The 17576-nt window shown below is 44.4% G+C and overlaps 1 protein-coding gene across 2 annotated transcripts in view; it reads right to left on the reverse strand.

Annotated features, from left to right (window-relative positions):
• The window catches only part of abcg8 (ATP-binding cassette, sub-family G (WHITE), member 8), a 58349-nt gene that overhangs the window by 20791 nt on the left and 19982 nt on the right, over positions 1 to 17576 (reverse strand). For both annotated transcript variants that reach the window (XM_078557197.1, XM_078557198.1), the window contains 4 exons: positions 14962 to 15127; positions 10246 to 10341; positions 9918 to 10117; positions 2685 to 2761 (listed from right to left, as the gene is read on the reverse strand). In XM_078557197.1, the coding sequence (XP_078413323.1) occupies positions 2685 to 2761; positions 9918 to 10117; positions 10246 to 10341; positions 14962 to 15127 (539 nt within the window). The remainder of the gene's footprint in view (positions 1 to 2684; positions 2762 to 9917; positions 10118 to 10245; positions 10342 to 14961; positions 15128 to 17576) is intronic.

Genomic DNA, 17576 nt, shown 5'->3' on the forward strand with positions numbered 1-17576 from the left:
CCAACAACACCCACATCCTACGAATGAGTTAAAAAAAAAACACCTCTGCCTCAATCTTACACAGCCAAGAATAAACATGACATGACCCTGCAAAACATGTGAACAAGGTTGCTTCCGCAAGCACACTTAACATTAAGGTCGAGGGATCACTAATGTTGAGAATGATCTGAAAAGGGGGAGCATACGCAGTGGTGATATGGAAGCACACTACATAGATGAGAGGCCCAAAATAGCGACATCTGCAATAATTGGGGGGAGGCACCTGGTTGATAGCAACACAGCAGAGGCATACACAAGAGGAGATGTGAAACCGGTGTGATTCTATTATATATATGGTGTGAACACCCATGCCAACGTTGTGCTCCTAAATTTTTTAAACTTTCCTCACCCTACCTCCACGTCTGGGTGCTTCCCCAATATCCATAACGGAGGTGGAGGCAGCCTGTTGACCACTATGCTCTGTTGGCTATGATGACTTTGGCGGGTGTACTCTGGAGGGCTGAGGTCTGGAGGGCTTTGGCCTGCTTTGGGTGTCCTGCTGTGTGGCAGTTGGACCCTCCTCGGCCTGTGGAGCTGGAGGTAATGGGGTCACCAGGAAAAGGGGATTGGGATTGGCTGGACACTCCTAGAGCCACCTGGGTGGATGGCTCCGAGGTGTTCATCTGCTGGTCCTCCTCCCAATGGGTGCCCAAGGGCCCCTGGCTGACTGCTTGAGGAGAAGGGGCAACTGGATTGAGATTGAGGTGCCCCGCCCGTCACACATGGATGCCACCAACAGCTACAGCGATGGGAGTGCAGCTCCTGCACCAGCACAGGACTGATGTCCTGGACCAAGGTCTCCATGGTGGCCACCATCCAGCCAGTGTTGACCTCGGTGCGTTGGCTTGCTGGCACTATCACTTCACACTGAAGACAGATGGACTCCTCCATCATCCATTGCAATCTGCGGAATGCAGCTGACATTCCTTCCTGATCCTTCCATGATTGTCAACTGATTTAGGACTGAGACCGGAGTCTCATTATCTGACTCGCACTCAGCAGAATCCTGGCCTCCAGCAGTCCTCCGAGCACCAGCGACCTTGGATGTCCCTGCCTCTGCCTGCTGTGGACCAGACTGTGTGCTGTGCTTACCAGATTGTGATTCTGAGCCTGCTCTTGAACTAGGTTCCACCGAGGTGTGTGCCTCTGCGATGCTGGACGGTGTGGGTGAGCACTGTGATGGGTTTTCTGCTGTGGTGTCCTCAGAATCCTCATCCCAGGTGTCATCAGGCTTCAAGCTAAGGGCTGGCTGGTTGAGGCCATCGGGCACTTGGCTGAGGTTCCTCAGATAAGTAGTGCATGGCAGGCGACTCTAAAACAGGACAATGTATTCGTACTATGGTTGTTTGAGAGATGAGCTGGTGCAGGATCCTCACATGAGTGTTTGCTGCCGACCTCATCATTGCTGCAGGCATGATCCACATCCTCTCCGGCCAACTCAATGGCTCAGTTTACAAACTGACAGAGGACCTTGAGTTCTGGCACTCTACCCCCCCCGGTCTGGGACCTTTCCCTGCGATTGCATGCAATCTTGTCCTGCATAAAGACAGCTGGAAAGAGCGTGAGCAAGATGCATGCCAGGGCAGATGATAAGGATGCCTGGATGCGTGGGTAGTGAGGAGAGTCATGGATGGGATGAGGACACGATCTTCAGAGGAAATGAACCCAGATGGAGATGTGAGGGTGTGTGTAAGAGTTAGTGGTGATGTCCCTTGAGCTGGCAGTGAATGAGATGCCAGTGAATGTGTGATGGGCTTGTAAGTGTATGAGTTGAGAGTGATGAGAGTGATGAGATGGTTGACTTACCCTTGTGGACAGATAAGATCATTTATCCTCTTTCTGCACTGGGTGCCTGACCTCTTCTGTGCAACGGTGGCACTGACCGCCACTCCCACCGCCTCCCAAGCCAGATTGGTGAGTTTGCTGGGCCTCCTGTGGCCTGAGCAGAGGTAGAGGACATCGAAGCGGGCCTCAGCTGCGTCCAAAAGGTGTTCCAGTGAGGCATCACTGAATTTGGGGGCTGCCATCTTCTTGGCTTTTGGGACCATGTCTTCAGTGGAGCAGTCCTGGGCTTCAGACATTGAGAACGCTGTGCGCTGCTGCATTTTAAATATGGCGCCTGGAGTGAGGAAGCTGCGAGCTCATGGCAGAGTGGGTGAATCAGAGGCCGCCCATCAGCGATCCAGCATGTTTCCCATGCGTGCATATTTAATGAGGCGTGAAGCGGACAATATGGCGCAAAAACCCACCATTGTGGCCAGCGGGCAAAACATTGATTTTCACGCCCGCCACCACACAGTGCATTAAGGGGAAAATCTACCCATAGTTATGGCATTCATGTTGTAGCCTGTTAGACTGTTAATCAGACTGCGACTCTTTCTACTATTTCAACCTGTTCTCTAAAGCAAGAGTGTAAAGATGCAAAAATAACATAAAAATTACCATTTATAACACACTCATAAAAACATGTATACTATATATGATTCTCTTGTATAAATCATACCCTTTATAGACATGGCTTTACTCCTTTAAAATATTTTCTTTCCATAATTTTCCCAGCAGATTTTTATGTATAATTCTTTCACTCTTTAACATTTATTGTACTTCTAGTTCTTCACTGTCAGCAAAGTGAAAAATAAAATTACCTTAGCAAAAAAATAAGGAGTAATAGAATACATCCCATCCTCTAATTCATGGTAAAGCATTGCCCTTTCTGAATGACCTAGAAAAAGATAATTGTGTTCAGTTCAAAAGAAGTTAACAACCCGAGTGGTCTTGACTGTATACCAGTATTCTGGTGTTCAAAAGAAAGAAGAAAGAAAGACTTGTATTGACACAGCATCTTTCACAACCTGGAGGGGACCAAAACACCTTATGACCAATTAAATACCTTTGAATTGTAATCACTATTGTAATGAAGGAAACACGACAGTCAATTTGCACACAGCAAGGTCCCATAATAAAGACAGATAATCTACTTTTTAGTAATGTTCGGTGAGGGATAAATGTTGGTCAGGACAACAGGGAGAACTCTCTTGCTCTTCTTTGATTTAGTACCAAGTAATCTTTTATGTCCACCTCAAAAAGCAGATAGGGCCTCAGATTAACATCTCATTTTCCCTGTGTGGTTTCCTTGTGGCTAAACCAGTGCTGGCCAACAAGCTGGGCTGGCCAATTTCTCCCAATGGCTTCTTATACCTAATTGATAGTAGCTGAAGCGTCCAGCTTCTGCTTGGCATCGCACAAGAAAGGCACGACAGATTTTGCTAGCTCATTGTGGGAAATAACCCATTTCTTACTGGTCTGTGGAGTTCCAACATGTTGTGCTGATAGGCTACCACTGGCTCCTTGTTTTGATATTTAGTTAGACTATCTTAGATACCAACAAGCCAATAAGCCCAAAATTGGTTCCCGCTACTGAAAGCGAGCATTACCGTGGAAAATCACATTTTTATTTTTATGGAGAGTGGCAAGTTTTTTTTATTAACATAAGGGTATTTATTTCTCTTTGTTGGTCACCCGAGACCATGCCTCAACTGCAGATAGGATATTGAATGATGAACCTTCGCAATGTTGCTCTGAATTGGTCACTGGAGAATGTGCGAGGGGAGACTGTTTCCCCAATCCATAGTCTTGAAGGGAGTTGCTAGTGTCCACTTAACACGTTCGCACAGTGACATGCTAAGCGTAAGAAGCCACTGTCCTAGGTGGATTGTGGGTATCAACAAGCATCCCATCTCCATGTGGAAACCTATGTTCAATCATATCGTGGAGCAAAAGGTTCATGTTCCACGCCCCAGTGTCACTGTCAATGCAACCGCATCGCGTTTTTAAAAAAACGTAGGTTCTGCAAGCTAAAACAAAGGCAATGTTTACTTACTTATGCTATTACATTTTTGTGGAGCTGCTAATATGTTATGGACAGGAGAGAGGCAAACTAAACTTCTTTATCTTCTCACAATTGCCCGTAAGCAGATGATTTTGAATTGTTTTAAACATAGGCAGTGGCATGTTTTCCCGAAACCCTCAGTTTGTGTGGTCCAATTTTATAGGTAACACACAGAAAACTCGCACTATGATTTGGAGGGAAGGCACTAGACTGGTAATACAGTGACCCAGGGGAATGCTCTGGGAAGCCGGGTTCGAATCCCACCATGGCAGGTGATAAAAATTTAGAATTAAAAGTCTAATGATGGCCAAGAAACCATTGTCGATTGCTAGAAATTGCACTAATGCCCTTTAGGGAAGGAAATTTGCTGTCCTTACCTGGTCTGGCTGGCTTAAATGTGACTCCAGATCCACAGTAATGTGGTTGAAGTCATTCAGTTGTATGAAAACTGCTATGAAATCAATAAAAAGAATAGCTCATTGACTGGACGGACCACCCAGCATCGACCTAAGCACTGGAAACTGCAACGGCCAACCCAGTCCTGTCGACCCTGCAAAGTCCTCCTTACTTGTGCTGTCTCATAGACTTAGTCAAGTAACAGCCTGACATAGTGATATTCATAGAACCTTACCTTACAGATCATGTCCCAGACCCACCAGAGGTGGTGGCACAGTGGCATGTAGTCGGGAGGGAGTTGCCCTGGGAGTCCTCAACATCGACTCTGGCCCCCATGAAGTCTTATGGCACCAGGCCAAACATGGGTAAGGAAGCCTGTTGCTGATTACCAAGTACTGTGCCCCTTTCCCTGCTCATGGATCAGTACTCCTCCATGTTGAACACCACTTGGAGGAAGCACTGAGTGTGGCAAGGGTGCAGAATGTACTCTGGGTGGGGAACTTCAATGCCCATGACCAAGAGTGGCTCGGTAGCACCACCACAGACAGAACTGGCTTAGTCCTAAAGGACATAGCTGATAGACTGGGTCTGTGGCAGGTGGTGAGGGAACCAACAAGAGGGAAAAACATACTTGACCTCATCCTCACCAACCTGCCTGCCGCAGATGCACCTGTCCATGACAGTATCGGTAGGAGTCACCACCGCAGAGCCCTTGTGGAAACGAGGTCCCATCTTCACATGGAGGAAATCTTCCATTGTGTTTGTGTGGCAATATCACCATGCTAAATAGGATAGATTTCAAACAGATCTAGCAACTCAAGACTGGGCAACCATGAGGTGCTGTGGGCCATCAGCAGCAGCAGATTTGTATTCAACCACAGTCTGTAACCTCATGGCTCAGCAAAGCCCCCACTCTAACATTACCACCAAGCTAAGTGATCAACCCTGGTTTAATGAAGAGTGCAAGACTGCATGCCAGGAGCAGCACCAGGCATACCTAAAAATGAGGAGTCAACCTGGTGAGGCTACAACACAGGATTACTTGCATGCCAAACAACATAAGCAGCAAGTGACAGGCAGAGCTTCCACAACCAACGGATCAGATCTAAGCTCCGCAGTCCTGCCACATTCAGTCGTGAATGGTGGTGGACAATTAAACAACTCACTGGAGGAGGGGGCTCCACAAATATTCCCATTCTCAATGATGGAGCAACCCAGCACATCAGTGTGAAAGATAAGGCTGAAGCATTCACAAGAATCTTTAGCCGGAAGTGCCATGTGGATGATCCATCTTGGCCTCTTCTGGAGGTCCCCAGCATCACAGATGCCAATCTCCAGCCAATTCCATTCATTGCACGTGATATCAAGAAATGGCTGAGGACACTGGATACTGCAAAGTCTATGGGCCCTGACAATATTCCAGCAATAGTATTGAAGACTTGTGTTCTAGAACTTGTCACGCCCCTAGCCAAGCTGTTCCAGTACAGCTACGACACTGGCATCTACATGGCAATGTGGACAATTGCCCATGTATGTCCTGTACATAAAAAGCAGGAGAAATCCAAGATGGCCAATTACCGTCAGTCTACTGTCCACCATCAGTAAATTGATGGAACGGGTCATCAACAGTGCTATCAAGCAGCACTTGCTTAGCAATAACCTGCTCATTGACACTCAGTTTGGGTTCCGCCAGGGTCACTCAGCTTCTGACCTCATTACAGCCTTGCTTCAAACATGGACAAAAGGGCTGAACTCCAGAGGTGAGGTGAGAGTGGCTGCCTTTGACAGCAAGGCAGCATTTGACCGAATGTGGATTCAAGGAGCCCTAGCAAAACTAGTCAATGGGAATTGGTGGAAAACTTTGCGCAGGTTGGAGTCATACTTTGCACAAAGGAAGATGGTTGTGGTTGTTGGAAATCAATCATCTCAGTTCCAGGACATCACTGCAAGACTTCCTCAGGGTAGTGTCCTAGGCCCAGCCATATTCAGCTGCTTCATCAATGACCTTCCTTCCATCATAAGGACAGAAGTGGAGATGTTCGCTGATGATTGCACGATGTTCAGCACCATCTACAAGGCACAAGTCAGGAGTCTGATGGAATACTCTCCACTTGCCTGGATAAGTGCAGCTCCAACAACACTCAAGAGGCTTGGCACCATCCAGGACAAAGCAGCCCGCTTGATTGGCATGCCTTCCACAAACACTCACTCCCTCCACCACCGACGAACAGTGGCAGCAGTGTATATCATCTACAAGATGCACTGCAGAAACTCACCGAGGCTCTTTAGACAGCACCTTCCAAACCTACGACCACTACCATCTAGAAGGACAAGGGCAGCAGATACATGGGAACACCACCACCCAGATGTTCCCTCCATGCCACTCACCATCCTGACTTGGAAATATATCCCCATTCCTTCACTGTCACTGGGTGAAAACCCTGGAACTCCCTCCCTAACAGTATTGTGGGTGTACCTGCACCACAGGGACTGCAGTGGTTCAAGAAGGCAGCTCACCACCACCTTCTCAAGTGCAATTAGAGATGGGCAATAAATGCTGGCCTAGCCAGCGATGCCCCCATCCTGTTAATGAATTTTAAAAAAACTTAGGTTAGTTTATTTCACGCTCACATTCACGGGGTGCAGGGACATGGACACACACATAGGCACATGAATATTGGTTCACATGATTTTCTGGAAAACATATAAATCCAGAAGGTGTTTCCATCATGGTGGAGTTCAGTCCAGATGAGTTCCTGGTTGGAAACAGCAACATGAAAATCCTTGAAACGAACGACGCTGCAGCACGATGGAATTTCTGTGCCTAGACCGCTGGGCAGGGAATGATCAGAGACTTTTAAAATCAAATAGGCTTCGAGGAATTGAGAGGTGGTGGCCAGCTGCTTGGTCAGCTGGGAGATCTGCTGGAGTTCTTTCTAATTGATGTTAAAACAGCAGACTGAGGGTTTCTCCATTCTCAAGCGAGTATAGAGATTTTAAATTGGTCACTTGAGCCAACTGACCTTCTTTCTCCACAATGATTTCAAAGAGAAGTTTATCTAGTGCCTGGGGCTGGCTTTGGTTTCAGGGCTGATAATGTCCCAGCCATTAGCTTTTGAAAGAGTTACCATCCATATTGAGGTACTTGGGTCAGAAACCATTGTCTGGGCAGACCCTCGGACTCTGCTAGAGGGATAAAGCTTATCAAGATGCAAATGACATCCATTGTCCCCTCAATGGTCCCCTTTCGAAATGGACCTGGGCAGTCCCAGGTGTGAGATGGGTCTGCTAACAATGCTGCAGGAATAACAAGTTTCGATCTGTGGGTCCCTGGTTTTGTGATTAAAATATCCTTACAATTGGGTGTGAGATTCCACGCTGATGAGAGGAGGAATCTTTTGTTCTTGCAACTCCTGTTGGTAACTTCCAGAACAAGGGGCCAATCTGTGGTCATGTAACTTGTGGCAGCCATTTTCTTTGGTTCTGCAGAGAGTCCATTTTAAAAATAGCAAAAAAAAAGAACAAAGTCTGATGTACACAGCTCTGATTTCCTTCATGTCTTATTGACATAACAGGTAAGTTAGATGACCTTATGTGTCATAATGTAAAAAGCATTGCTTCTTGTAATGCACAATTTTTGTTCCGCTGCTGAAGTAGAGCAAGATGTAAGCTGACCCTTTTAGGTCAAAATCTAATTGCCGTAATTGGAGTTTAATTGTTTTTAGTGGGAAGTTTACAAAGTATATGGTTCGTGCAAATTTTCCATTTGTAAACAAAAAAGAAAACATTAAATTAACTTGCTGCCTTCTTTTTAAAAAATTTGGACTCACTGAAATATGGGGTGCAATTTTCCCAACTTACTCCTTCACCAAAGAACAGGACCATTTATGGGTAGAAACCCCTTTACAACTAGAGCAAGGTTTCCTGAGGCTCTTTAACGAGTCGCCATGTTCTCAATCAGGGAGGGTCGGGAGGATAGCATGTCAAAGGAAGGATTCCTAACTAAAAGGATCACAACATGGGTTAGAATGGATCATCAGCACTTGGAGCTCTGAAGCTGCAGCAACACAGGAATGGACCGGAGGCACCCAGGGAAGGCTAGTCCTGAGTCTCTCACTCTTATCTGGAGATCTTGTTGCAGGATCTGAGGGATTCCAGTGAGATGTGCTCTCCCAAGGCCAGGGGGAAGAATACCACCTCTTCAACCAAGCAGGTGCCAGTGGAAGTGGCCAGTGAAGTCAGCAGAAGTGTGGTCCCTCCATCCTGGAGATCGTGCACCAAGACGATCCAGGACCTCAGGAGGGTGGGAAAGGTAAGTGGCATAATGCTTCCAGGTTCCAACTGCCACATTCTGACTTTCCCAGAATTCTCCTGCACAGCACACCTCAGAACAACACACCTTGTAATTCCACTTAGTCGTCTCTCTCTAGGCACCTCACATCCTCATCTGAGCAGCCAACGCCCACGTTCACCCTCAGCGTGTTGCTCTCTCGCACTCAAACCTCAGTCATTCCCCACAAATGTTGTCATTCCATCTTCTCCAAGCAAGCCATTATGAACATTCACACTTCTCTGTTTTCTCTCCTTGCGGGAAAAAATAGCATACAACTTGGTGGGCGGCAAGAACCAAGGGAGGCAAGGAGTGACCCTTTAGTTAGAGAAACCTTTCAGCCATTGGCAATGCTGGAAATGTATGCCTACCTACTCCACTGGGAAGGAGGTCTTATTCCAGGAGGCTGCAAATGTCAGCAGTGGCCTGCATGAGAGCCTAAGCCTCCTGAAGCACTGGTGCTCAGACTTGTCAAAAGAGCTGATCATGTGCTTGTAGATCTTGTGCTTGTGTCTCACCTCCTTCCAGCTGCCTATCTGCCCTATGGAGTGGTATGCAACTGAGGAGAAGGTAGCTGGTGCTGCTGAAGCTGGTGTTGCTGCTGGTCCTGTTGGAGGTGCTGGTGTAGTTTCTTCTCTTTTCTCTCGGCAGAGGTGTGAAGTCAAGCTGCTCCCATGCCATGGTGAAGGCTGGCAGCAGGAAAGTGCAGCTGAAAGCGAGTGAAGTGTCTTCTAGGAACTTGGCAATTACCTGTCCAGCAGTGATGGCACCCCCTCAGAAGAAATGCTTTAAACAGCAATTTCTCACCCGGTCATGGTTGGGGATCTTCAGGTTCACTAATAAAAGGCTCCCCGGCCTGTCAGTTTCACAGAAGAGGGTCTTACCTCTGTGACCCTGCCAAGTTGCTGACAGGCTGGAAAACAGGCTGTTAAAGCAGAACTGAGGGTTAGAACAGTGCTTATGATCTGTTTAATGCATTATCTGACAGATGCAAGGGAGTACCCTGTTCACTTTCCTTGTGAAATCTGGAAGAGGGTGGGCTGATTTCAGATCCCAACCTGATGTCACTTTTAGGGGATGTAACTCCCCACATGCACCCAGACTCACCTGCCCTTGCCTGGGAAAAGTCCCCCCCCCACCGTGATGTCTGAAGTCCAACAAGTCCTCTCAAAGTTTTTCTGCAGTTCAGCATTTTAGCACGAATTGCTCTTGGAAGTAATAAAACTTTTAAAATAAAAGCTAAAGAAAATGAAAACAGCTTACATTTAGCGATAACATCTAAAACAACTGCAAATGGGGTCAGAGCTCCGATCATATATAACAATGCCACTGTGTCCTGGATGGATAGTTCTTTGCCATCTTGGCTATAGTATAAAAACCCAATTAGTAAAGACATCAAGAGTGCTTCAAATCCATGGATAGCCAATGTTGGTAAATCTCTGAAATCATTCGAAACCTGTCGGCTGGTACAAAACATAAAGAAATACAGTTCAAAAAGAAGTAGCTTCACATTTTAGACAAATCTATGTAATTTTTTCATAAAGAAATATGATTCTATACTAACAGATTATTTTTTTAAAATGCATTTTACCTTAATAGGACAGAAAACTGCCTCAATTGGCCAGCTAGCTTGTCCATAGTTTCTGATATAATGGTAATAATAATTTCATCAGAAGTCACAGAGGCACTGTAAGAATTTTGAAAAATACGCATGAGCTGCAAGCTTGAAACATTATGTTTAAAATGTTACATATTAAATGAGTAGAAATGTTTAAATCGGTCATAAAATTGCAATATCCCCAGTATCTGTGTTTGAAACGAATTAATTCATTTTTGCCTTTTGTGCAATGTCAACAAATTATTACGACTGGGATGGGAGGAGTGTGCAGTTTCTGTAGCTCCCGATACTCCACAGGTTGCACCATAACTGTAAATGTTTTACTCACCAAAATAGCCAATTGTTTACTTTCGCTATTGTTAGACAGAATTAAAGATACTTTAACCAGGCTTCTTTCAATAAACTCAATGATTGATTTATCATAAAACTAAACTCCTTTTTAAAAACAAAAACTAGTTAACATACAATTTGTAATCCGGAAGTGTAACTATATACCCCTTCAAGTCCCAACACACACATACATACACACACACACAAAGGACAAAACAAATAGGGTCTCTGCAGAGGTTGGCATTAAGGTTAAAACACCCTTTGGTCAATGGGAAAACTTTATGGAAAAAGGATAAAGTTTGAAGGGTTTTGATGCTGTTGGTCTGGTGTTCCTGCGTGTGAAGATGGATCGCTGGTCACAGTAATTGTCTGGAAGTTCTTTCCAAAGGAGCTTTGGTCTGGAGGAGAATGGAGCTGGATCAATGTCCTTGGGATCTCTCTCTTGTCTCACTTTCTCAGGTTTCCAAATGAAAATGAGTTATATTGAGATGAGGATTTGCAGCTGGATACTGATAACTACACTGATTTTTAGAAAAGGCAGGGAGAAATCTTGTTGGGCAACCTTCTCCTATTTGGTTTATTCCCAAACTGAGTCCAAAAAACAAGTTCAAAACAGAAACTCATCTCAGTCAGTTGGTTTCCAGAAATTCACCAGGGCCTCAGAGCCTCTGAAAGCAGTAGGTTCTTTTCTCCAGCAATTAAAATTCAAATAAACAAATAGTTCTTATCTCCTCAGATGCCTTGCTGGTCATTCAGCTGAAGTCATGTGACTTCTTGGAAAAGGCAGTTTTCTCATAGTCCAAAGTGAACTTATAACCTTTTAAAAGAAACCCAGGTCAGTTCCCAGGAAAGTGTCCAAATAATTCAATGTCCTTTCAAATTTTTAAAAACCAAAATTTTCCGGTCAGCATGCAGGGGCAGGCCAGACACGCCGGCACATAAAATGACGCGCGATGACGTCAGGCGTGTGTCCTGATGTCATCGCGTGCCATCGCGATAAGTTGTTTGGCGGGCATGCGCCCGAGTTGGCTGCACACCTGCCGTAATGTAAACAGCCTATTAAGGCCATTAAAAAATTAATTGAAGCACTTGTGAACGCTGCCTGTCCAACCTTAAAGTTGGCGGGCAGGCGAAAAGCCCAAGTGCCTTCGCATTTCTCAGGAAACCACACCCACGAGCGGGATGAGGTTTCGTGAAGCTTTCATTAAATAAATAAAGTTTTATAAATATATAAACATATCCCAACTCATGTGACACAGTCACATGAGTGGACATGTTTAAATACATTTTAATATTCAATCCTTTTAATATCCATTCAATCTCCCTGAGGCATGTGCAAAAGAGTGCTGGCCCCAACACTCCCTCCTCCCCCTGCCCGCACAGGTAGCGCTGACCAGTCGCGTATTACACTGGGCGAGCCTTAATTGGCCCGCCCACTTATAATGCCAGCGCAGAGCCAATTGCGGGTGGCGATCGGCTCCGCGCCAACCTCCGCCCGCTCCTGCCCAGCCCACCCACCATATGAAAAATCCTGCCCATATAGTTCTTGCAGATATGTATTCATAAGATAAAGTTGGAATTTAAAAATAGCTATCCAAACTTTGTATAATAATCCCATTAATAATTAATAAACCACACAAAACAGTCGAATTTTTTTTTTAAGTCTCGATTGTCTCACTTGCAAAAAAATGAATAGAGTTTTCCATTTCTCTTTTTTTTTTTGCATTCATTCATGGAACGTGGGCTTCGCTGGTTGGGTCAGCATTTATTGTCCATCCCTAATAGCCCTTCAGAAGGTGGTAGTGAACTGCCTTCTTGAACCGCTGCAGTCCATGTGGTGTAGGTACACCCACAGTGCTGTTAGGGAAGGGGTTCCAGGAGTTTGATCCAGTGACAGTGAAGGAACGGCGATATACATCCAAGTCAGGATGGTGAGTGGCTTGGAGGGGATCTTCCAGGTGGTGGTATTCCCATCTATCTGCTGCCCTTGTCTTCTAGATGGTAGTGGTCGAGGGTTGGAAGGTGCTGCCTAAGAAGCCTCAGTGAATTCCTGCAGTGCATTTTGTAGATGGTACACACTGCCGCTACTGTGCATCGGTGGTGGAGGGAGTGAATGTTTGTGGATGTGGTACCAATCAAGCGGGCTGCTTTGTCCTGGATGGTGTCAAGTTTCTTGAGTGTTTTGGGAGCTGCACTCATCCAGAGAAGTGAGAAGTATTCCATCACACTCCTGACTTGTGCCTTGTAGATGGTGGACAGGCTTTGGGGAGTCAGGAGGTGAGTTACTTGTCGCAGGATTCCTAGCCTCTGACCTGCTCTTGTAGCCACAGTGTTTATATGGCTAGTCCAGTTCGGTTTCTGGTCAATGGTAACCCCCAGGATGTTGATAGTGAGGGATTCAGTGATGGTAATGACATTGAATGTCAAGGGGCAATGGCTACGTTCTCTCTTGTTGGAGATGGTCATTTCCTGGCACTTGTGTGGCACGAATGTTACTTGCCACTTGTCAGCCCAAGCCTGGATATTGTCCAGGTCTTGCTGCATTTGGGCATGGACTGCTTCCTCTTCCTGCTTTCTCTTGCACCTAACTCACAGCCTCTTGCCATTTGAGGGCTTTCCTAGGATAAACCTTACTCCTTGATCTCTATCTTAGTCCTCCTCTCATTTTCACCCAGCTTATTGTTGTTCTGCCGGCTTTTGCTTTGGTTCTATCCTTCACTCAGGGGCCTGCGTCTTGCCTTCTGCTCCAGTGTAGGCTGGCACCATTCAGATGGTTTTTCACTTCCAACAGTTTCTACTGCCTTTTTCTTGGGATCACCATAATGTGTACAATGTAAATGTTCCTGAGTGCTGGTTCTACAGGCTTCTGAGCATATATGAAATCACTGTTGGATCACTGTCAGAAGCAAGAGCTCTGACCTAATCTCAGAGATAGAGAATGCAATGAGAAAGGAGGGGAGGGTAAAAATGGTGAAGATGAAAAACGAGAAGTCAGAGACAGAGGAGGTGAGAATAAATGGTATTAAGAAAGAACAAAACAGAAAGTAAGGGGCATATGACGAGTTAGACAGATGGAGAATAAAGTCAAAGCAAAAAGATGTGACAATTAGAGAAATTGTGTCAAAAGCATACAAAGAAAGTGTGTTACTTAAAGAATGGAAAGTGAAAAGAAAAACAGGAGAAAATGATATGCACAAAGTATGAGAGAAATGGAAAGTCAAGTTTAATGGAACATAGGAGCAGGAGTAGGCCATTCAGCCCATTGAGCCTGCTCTGCCATTCAACATGATCATGGCTGATCATCCACTTTAATGCTTTTTTCCCCACACTATCCCCATATCTCTTTATGTCTTTAGAAATCTGTCAATCTCTGCTTTAAACAGACTCAATGACTGAGCTTCCACAGCCCTCTGGGGTAGAGAATTCCAAAGATTCACAACCCTCTGAGTAAAAAGAATTCTCCCCATCTCAGTCCTAAGTGGCTTCCACCATATTTTGAAATTGTGTCCCCTGGTTCTAGACTCCCCAACCAGGGGACACAATCTTAACTGCATCTACCCTGTCTATCCCTTTAAGTATTTTGTGGGTTTCGATATGATTACCCTCACATGGGGCGAGGCACGGAGGTTTTTTTATTATAAGAGTTATTCATGATTAATGTCAAAAGAGTTCAACTACTAAACCTTTTTGTTGTAAACTTTAAGTTAAAGAATAACTTTTAAGTTATTGATAAGTTATTTAAATTATTGATTTATGCAATAACGGAATACATAATGTATTAAATATGAACTCAACCAAGGTATACCAAAAATGTAATTAGATCATTTCCTGATCCAACAAAACGTGGAGCTATAAAGTCAGAAGAAGATGAATAAAAGCTCAGACTTATTCTTGGAACAGTACCTTAATGATTTGACGATATGAATGGTCTTTCATTTCATCCATCACCCTTATGTTCTTTGAAATAGGAGATTATGATATTTGCAATGTGTATTTTTACATAATACTATGATACCTTTATAATGCAGCATCCCTTCGATCTATAATGTTGCCTGAGACTGTCAGTAACATAGATTCACCATGTTTATATTATATGGCAGATTTTACAGCACTGAAGCAATAAACAAACTGCACAGGTGCAAGCCTCTATGTGCCTATGCAGTTGATCCATTTAATATGTTTCGGCTCTCTGGGCCTTTTCAAATAGAATCTCTTAAAGCAATTATTCCATTCAATATTTAGGATGAATAAACAATTATTTGATACTTTAGAAGATCTACAATAATAAATAAGAATACAAAATGTTGCTGTTAATAATAGATTCTATGACAGTATCAAAGCTTTATTTCATAATGGTACCTTGTAGTGCTGCTCATATTTGTGCAGGGATTGCAGACATTAGGCTTCCAGGTGTAGTCATCAGTGTCTTTGACATGTTCCCAAAATATGGAAGCAAGTGTATTGGCTTTATCCTGCGTACGGTCTTCCTGCTCTTTGGAACGCCTGTCAATACTGGTTAGGTCAACTGTAAGGTCAACAAGATTCTTTTCAGAGTCGCCATTAACAGTTCAGAACAATATCAACAGTTGAAAGCAGAAGTCAAACCCAAATTGCAAAAAAGACACTCCCTTCCAATAATGCTAGCCCAAATTTTGTGGTAAAATAATGGTGAGGCTGTCACTGTTCATTGTTATTTGAGAGCAAATTGGACAGCAACTTCCAGCAACTACACTTGTGTAGCTAAACGTGGAAATCAGGAAACATTGACTGAGTTGCCTTGTTGCTCCACAAGCTTCACTGTTTGGCATTGAAGTACATGTAATGGAGTGAAGTTGGGTTACTTTCATGATAAATACCCAGTAAACATGCCAGAAAAAGTTATTGGATTTGTTTATTCCGATCTAAATGAATTTTTGACAATGTGCGAAGTCTTAATTACTGCCAAACAACTTACCTGATACTGAAAATTTTAATTTTGTTTGTGTGGAGCCTCTTTCCTTCAGATTTTAATTATTGTTGGAGGTATTAAAAACACAACTTATTTTACTTTTTCTTTCTGTCTCTTTTATCACACTCTTAACCTCATCATTCTTTCCTCTCTTCTCTGCAGATTATTTACCATTGAATTAACTATTCTAATTCATGCTTCCTGATTGAGATTCTGCATAACTCAGGAAGGAATCTCCAATTTCTCCCTATTCACACATGTCCCAGATCTCCTGTGAAGACGACTGTGCTATTTTGGATTTTTAATTACCACAAATCAAGTATAAAAGCCAAATTAGCTGGGAAGTATTAAGAAAGTAACCGAAACAAGGGACTGAAGCATCCATAGTCAAGAGAGGGTAAACAAAAGTTTTACCTCTGAGAATAGCTGCAGCTGAGGAAAATTCTCCAGAGGACTGTGACATATTTATGGGTGGTCCGTGCAGAAGTAAATAACTTTAAGATTGATGTGTCTTAAGGGAATTCTTGGGAGAAGTGGGAAGTAAACCTGAGTGCATAACAATATGGTTTATAACTATATACGTTAAGTGAAGAGTGCTTGTTTTGTTTGTTTGGAAAAAAGTGAAATCTTTGGCATAGTTCTATTGAGTAAAATGAGGTATTTGGATTTCTTTCTAAGTGTGAATGGTCCCTAACAGAAACGTAACAATGTAATATTAACCCAAATTTTGTAGTCAGTGGCAAATAGCGAATCATTCGTTACACTTAAACTTGCCCACAGATTTTCTTTGGATTTCTGCACTTGATTTGTGGTAGTTAAAAATCCAAATGTATTTTCCATCTGTCCCACTTTTCTGTCACGCTGCTACTTGCACTATGTTCTCCATTACCGATAGAAGGCCTTTGCATTCACAGCTAGTCTGGAATTTTACCCCACTTCTGGAAGCAGACTGGGAGGCGGAGGGGCGAGGGGGAATAAAATCGGGTGGAATGGTTGGGGGTTCCGTGCTGTCACCTTCCCGCCTTCACGGGTATTTTATCAGTGGTGGGGCAGGTGGTGGGCAGCCCGCCTGGCCTTAGGTTAATTGGGTCCCTTAAGTTGCCACTTAAAAGCCTCTTCCTACCACCACTATCTATTAGCAGCGACACATGGGCACCTCACCTCCTGGGGAGGCCACACAGTGAAACCTGCAGGCTCTGGGAGGGGCGGGGGGGGGGTGAGGGGAGCCCTCTGGATTGGGCACTCTGTGATCCACAAAATGCCATCCCAGCTGAAGACCCTCCATTGCCCTCATGATTGACGTCCACCGCCTTGCTAGGACTTGCCTGATTTGCACCAGTGAGCCCCAAGCCCATTTATATGCAATCCGGGCTTGCTCCATCGTGGCTAGTCTGTAGCCTGCTGCAGTCACAACAGTGGCAACTGCTCCTGGTGGTGCTGCTGGAACTGAAGACCCACCAGCTCTCTGATTGGCTGACAGCTCTTGGAGGTGGGACATCCTGCCTTAGAGGAGCAGAAGCCACAACTACGAGCAATTGCCTGAACAACAAAAAATTGAGTTGTGGCTTCCAGGGCCGGAAGAGATGGGCTTGCCTCAACTTTCCAGTTGTTGGGTTGGGCCACCACCTCCAAGTATAATCCCAGCTCTAGTCAGAGTGAGCAAAATTAAGGAACACCATTAATGAAACACCAAGAGCGGCAGTTGTAAAAGTGGTGCAAACCGTAAGCTCGTTTAAACAAATGGAGCAGTGTTATTTCTAAATGGCACACACATCAAAATAAGTATTATTTTTACATGCTAATAATGTGTGATATGACTGCTGCCATAACAAGGATAAATGATAGAGGACCTTGAATGAAGATTGACAAACTGATGGAATATCTTTAAAAATTGACAACTGTCTAAAGGCCCTTAAATACTGATTAATGGTTTAGGTAATGACAACAGGTCTTCGAATGAGAATATGACAAGTGTACTAAGGATGAGTTTCCAAAATGCTGATGAACAATTTTACAATAACATGGG

The sequence above is a fragment of the Cetorhinus maximus genome, chromosome 14, assembly GCF_964194155.1.
Source record: "Cetorhinus maximus chromosome 14, sCetMax3.hap1.1, whole genome shotgun sequence".
NCBI classification, from domain to species: Eukaryota; Metazoa; Chordata; class Chondrichthyes; order Lamniformes; family Cetorhinidae; genus Cetorhinus; species Cetorhinus maximus.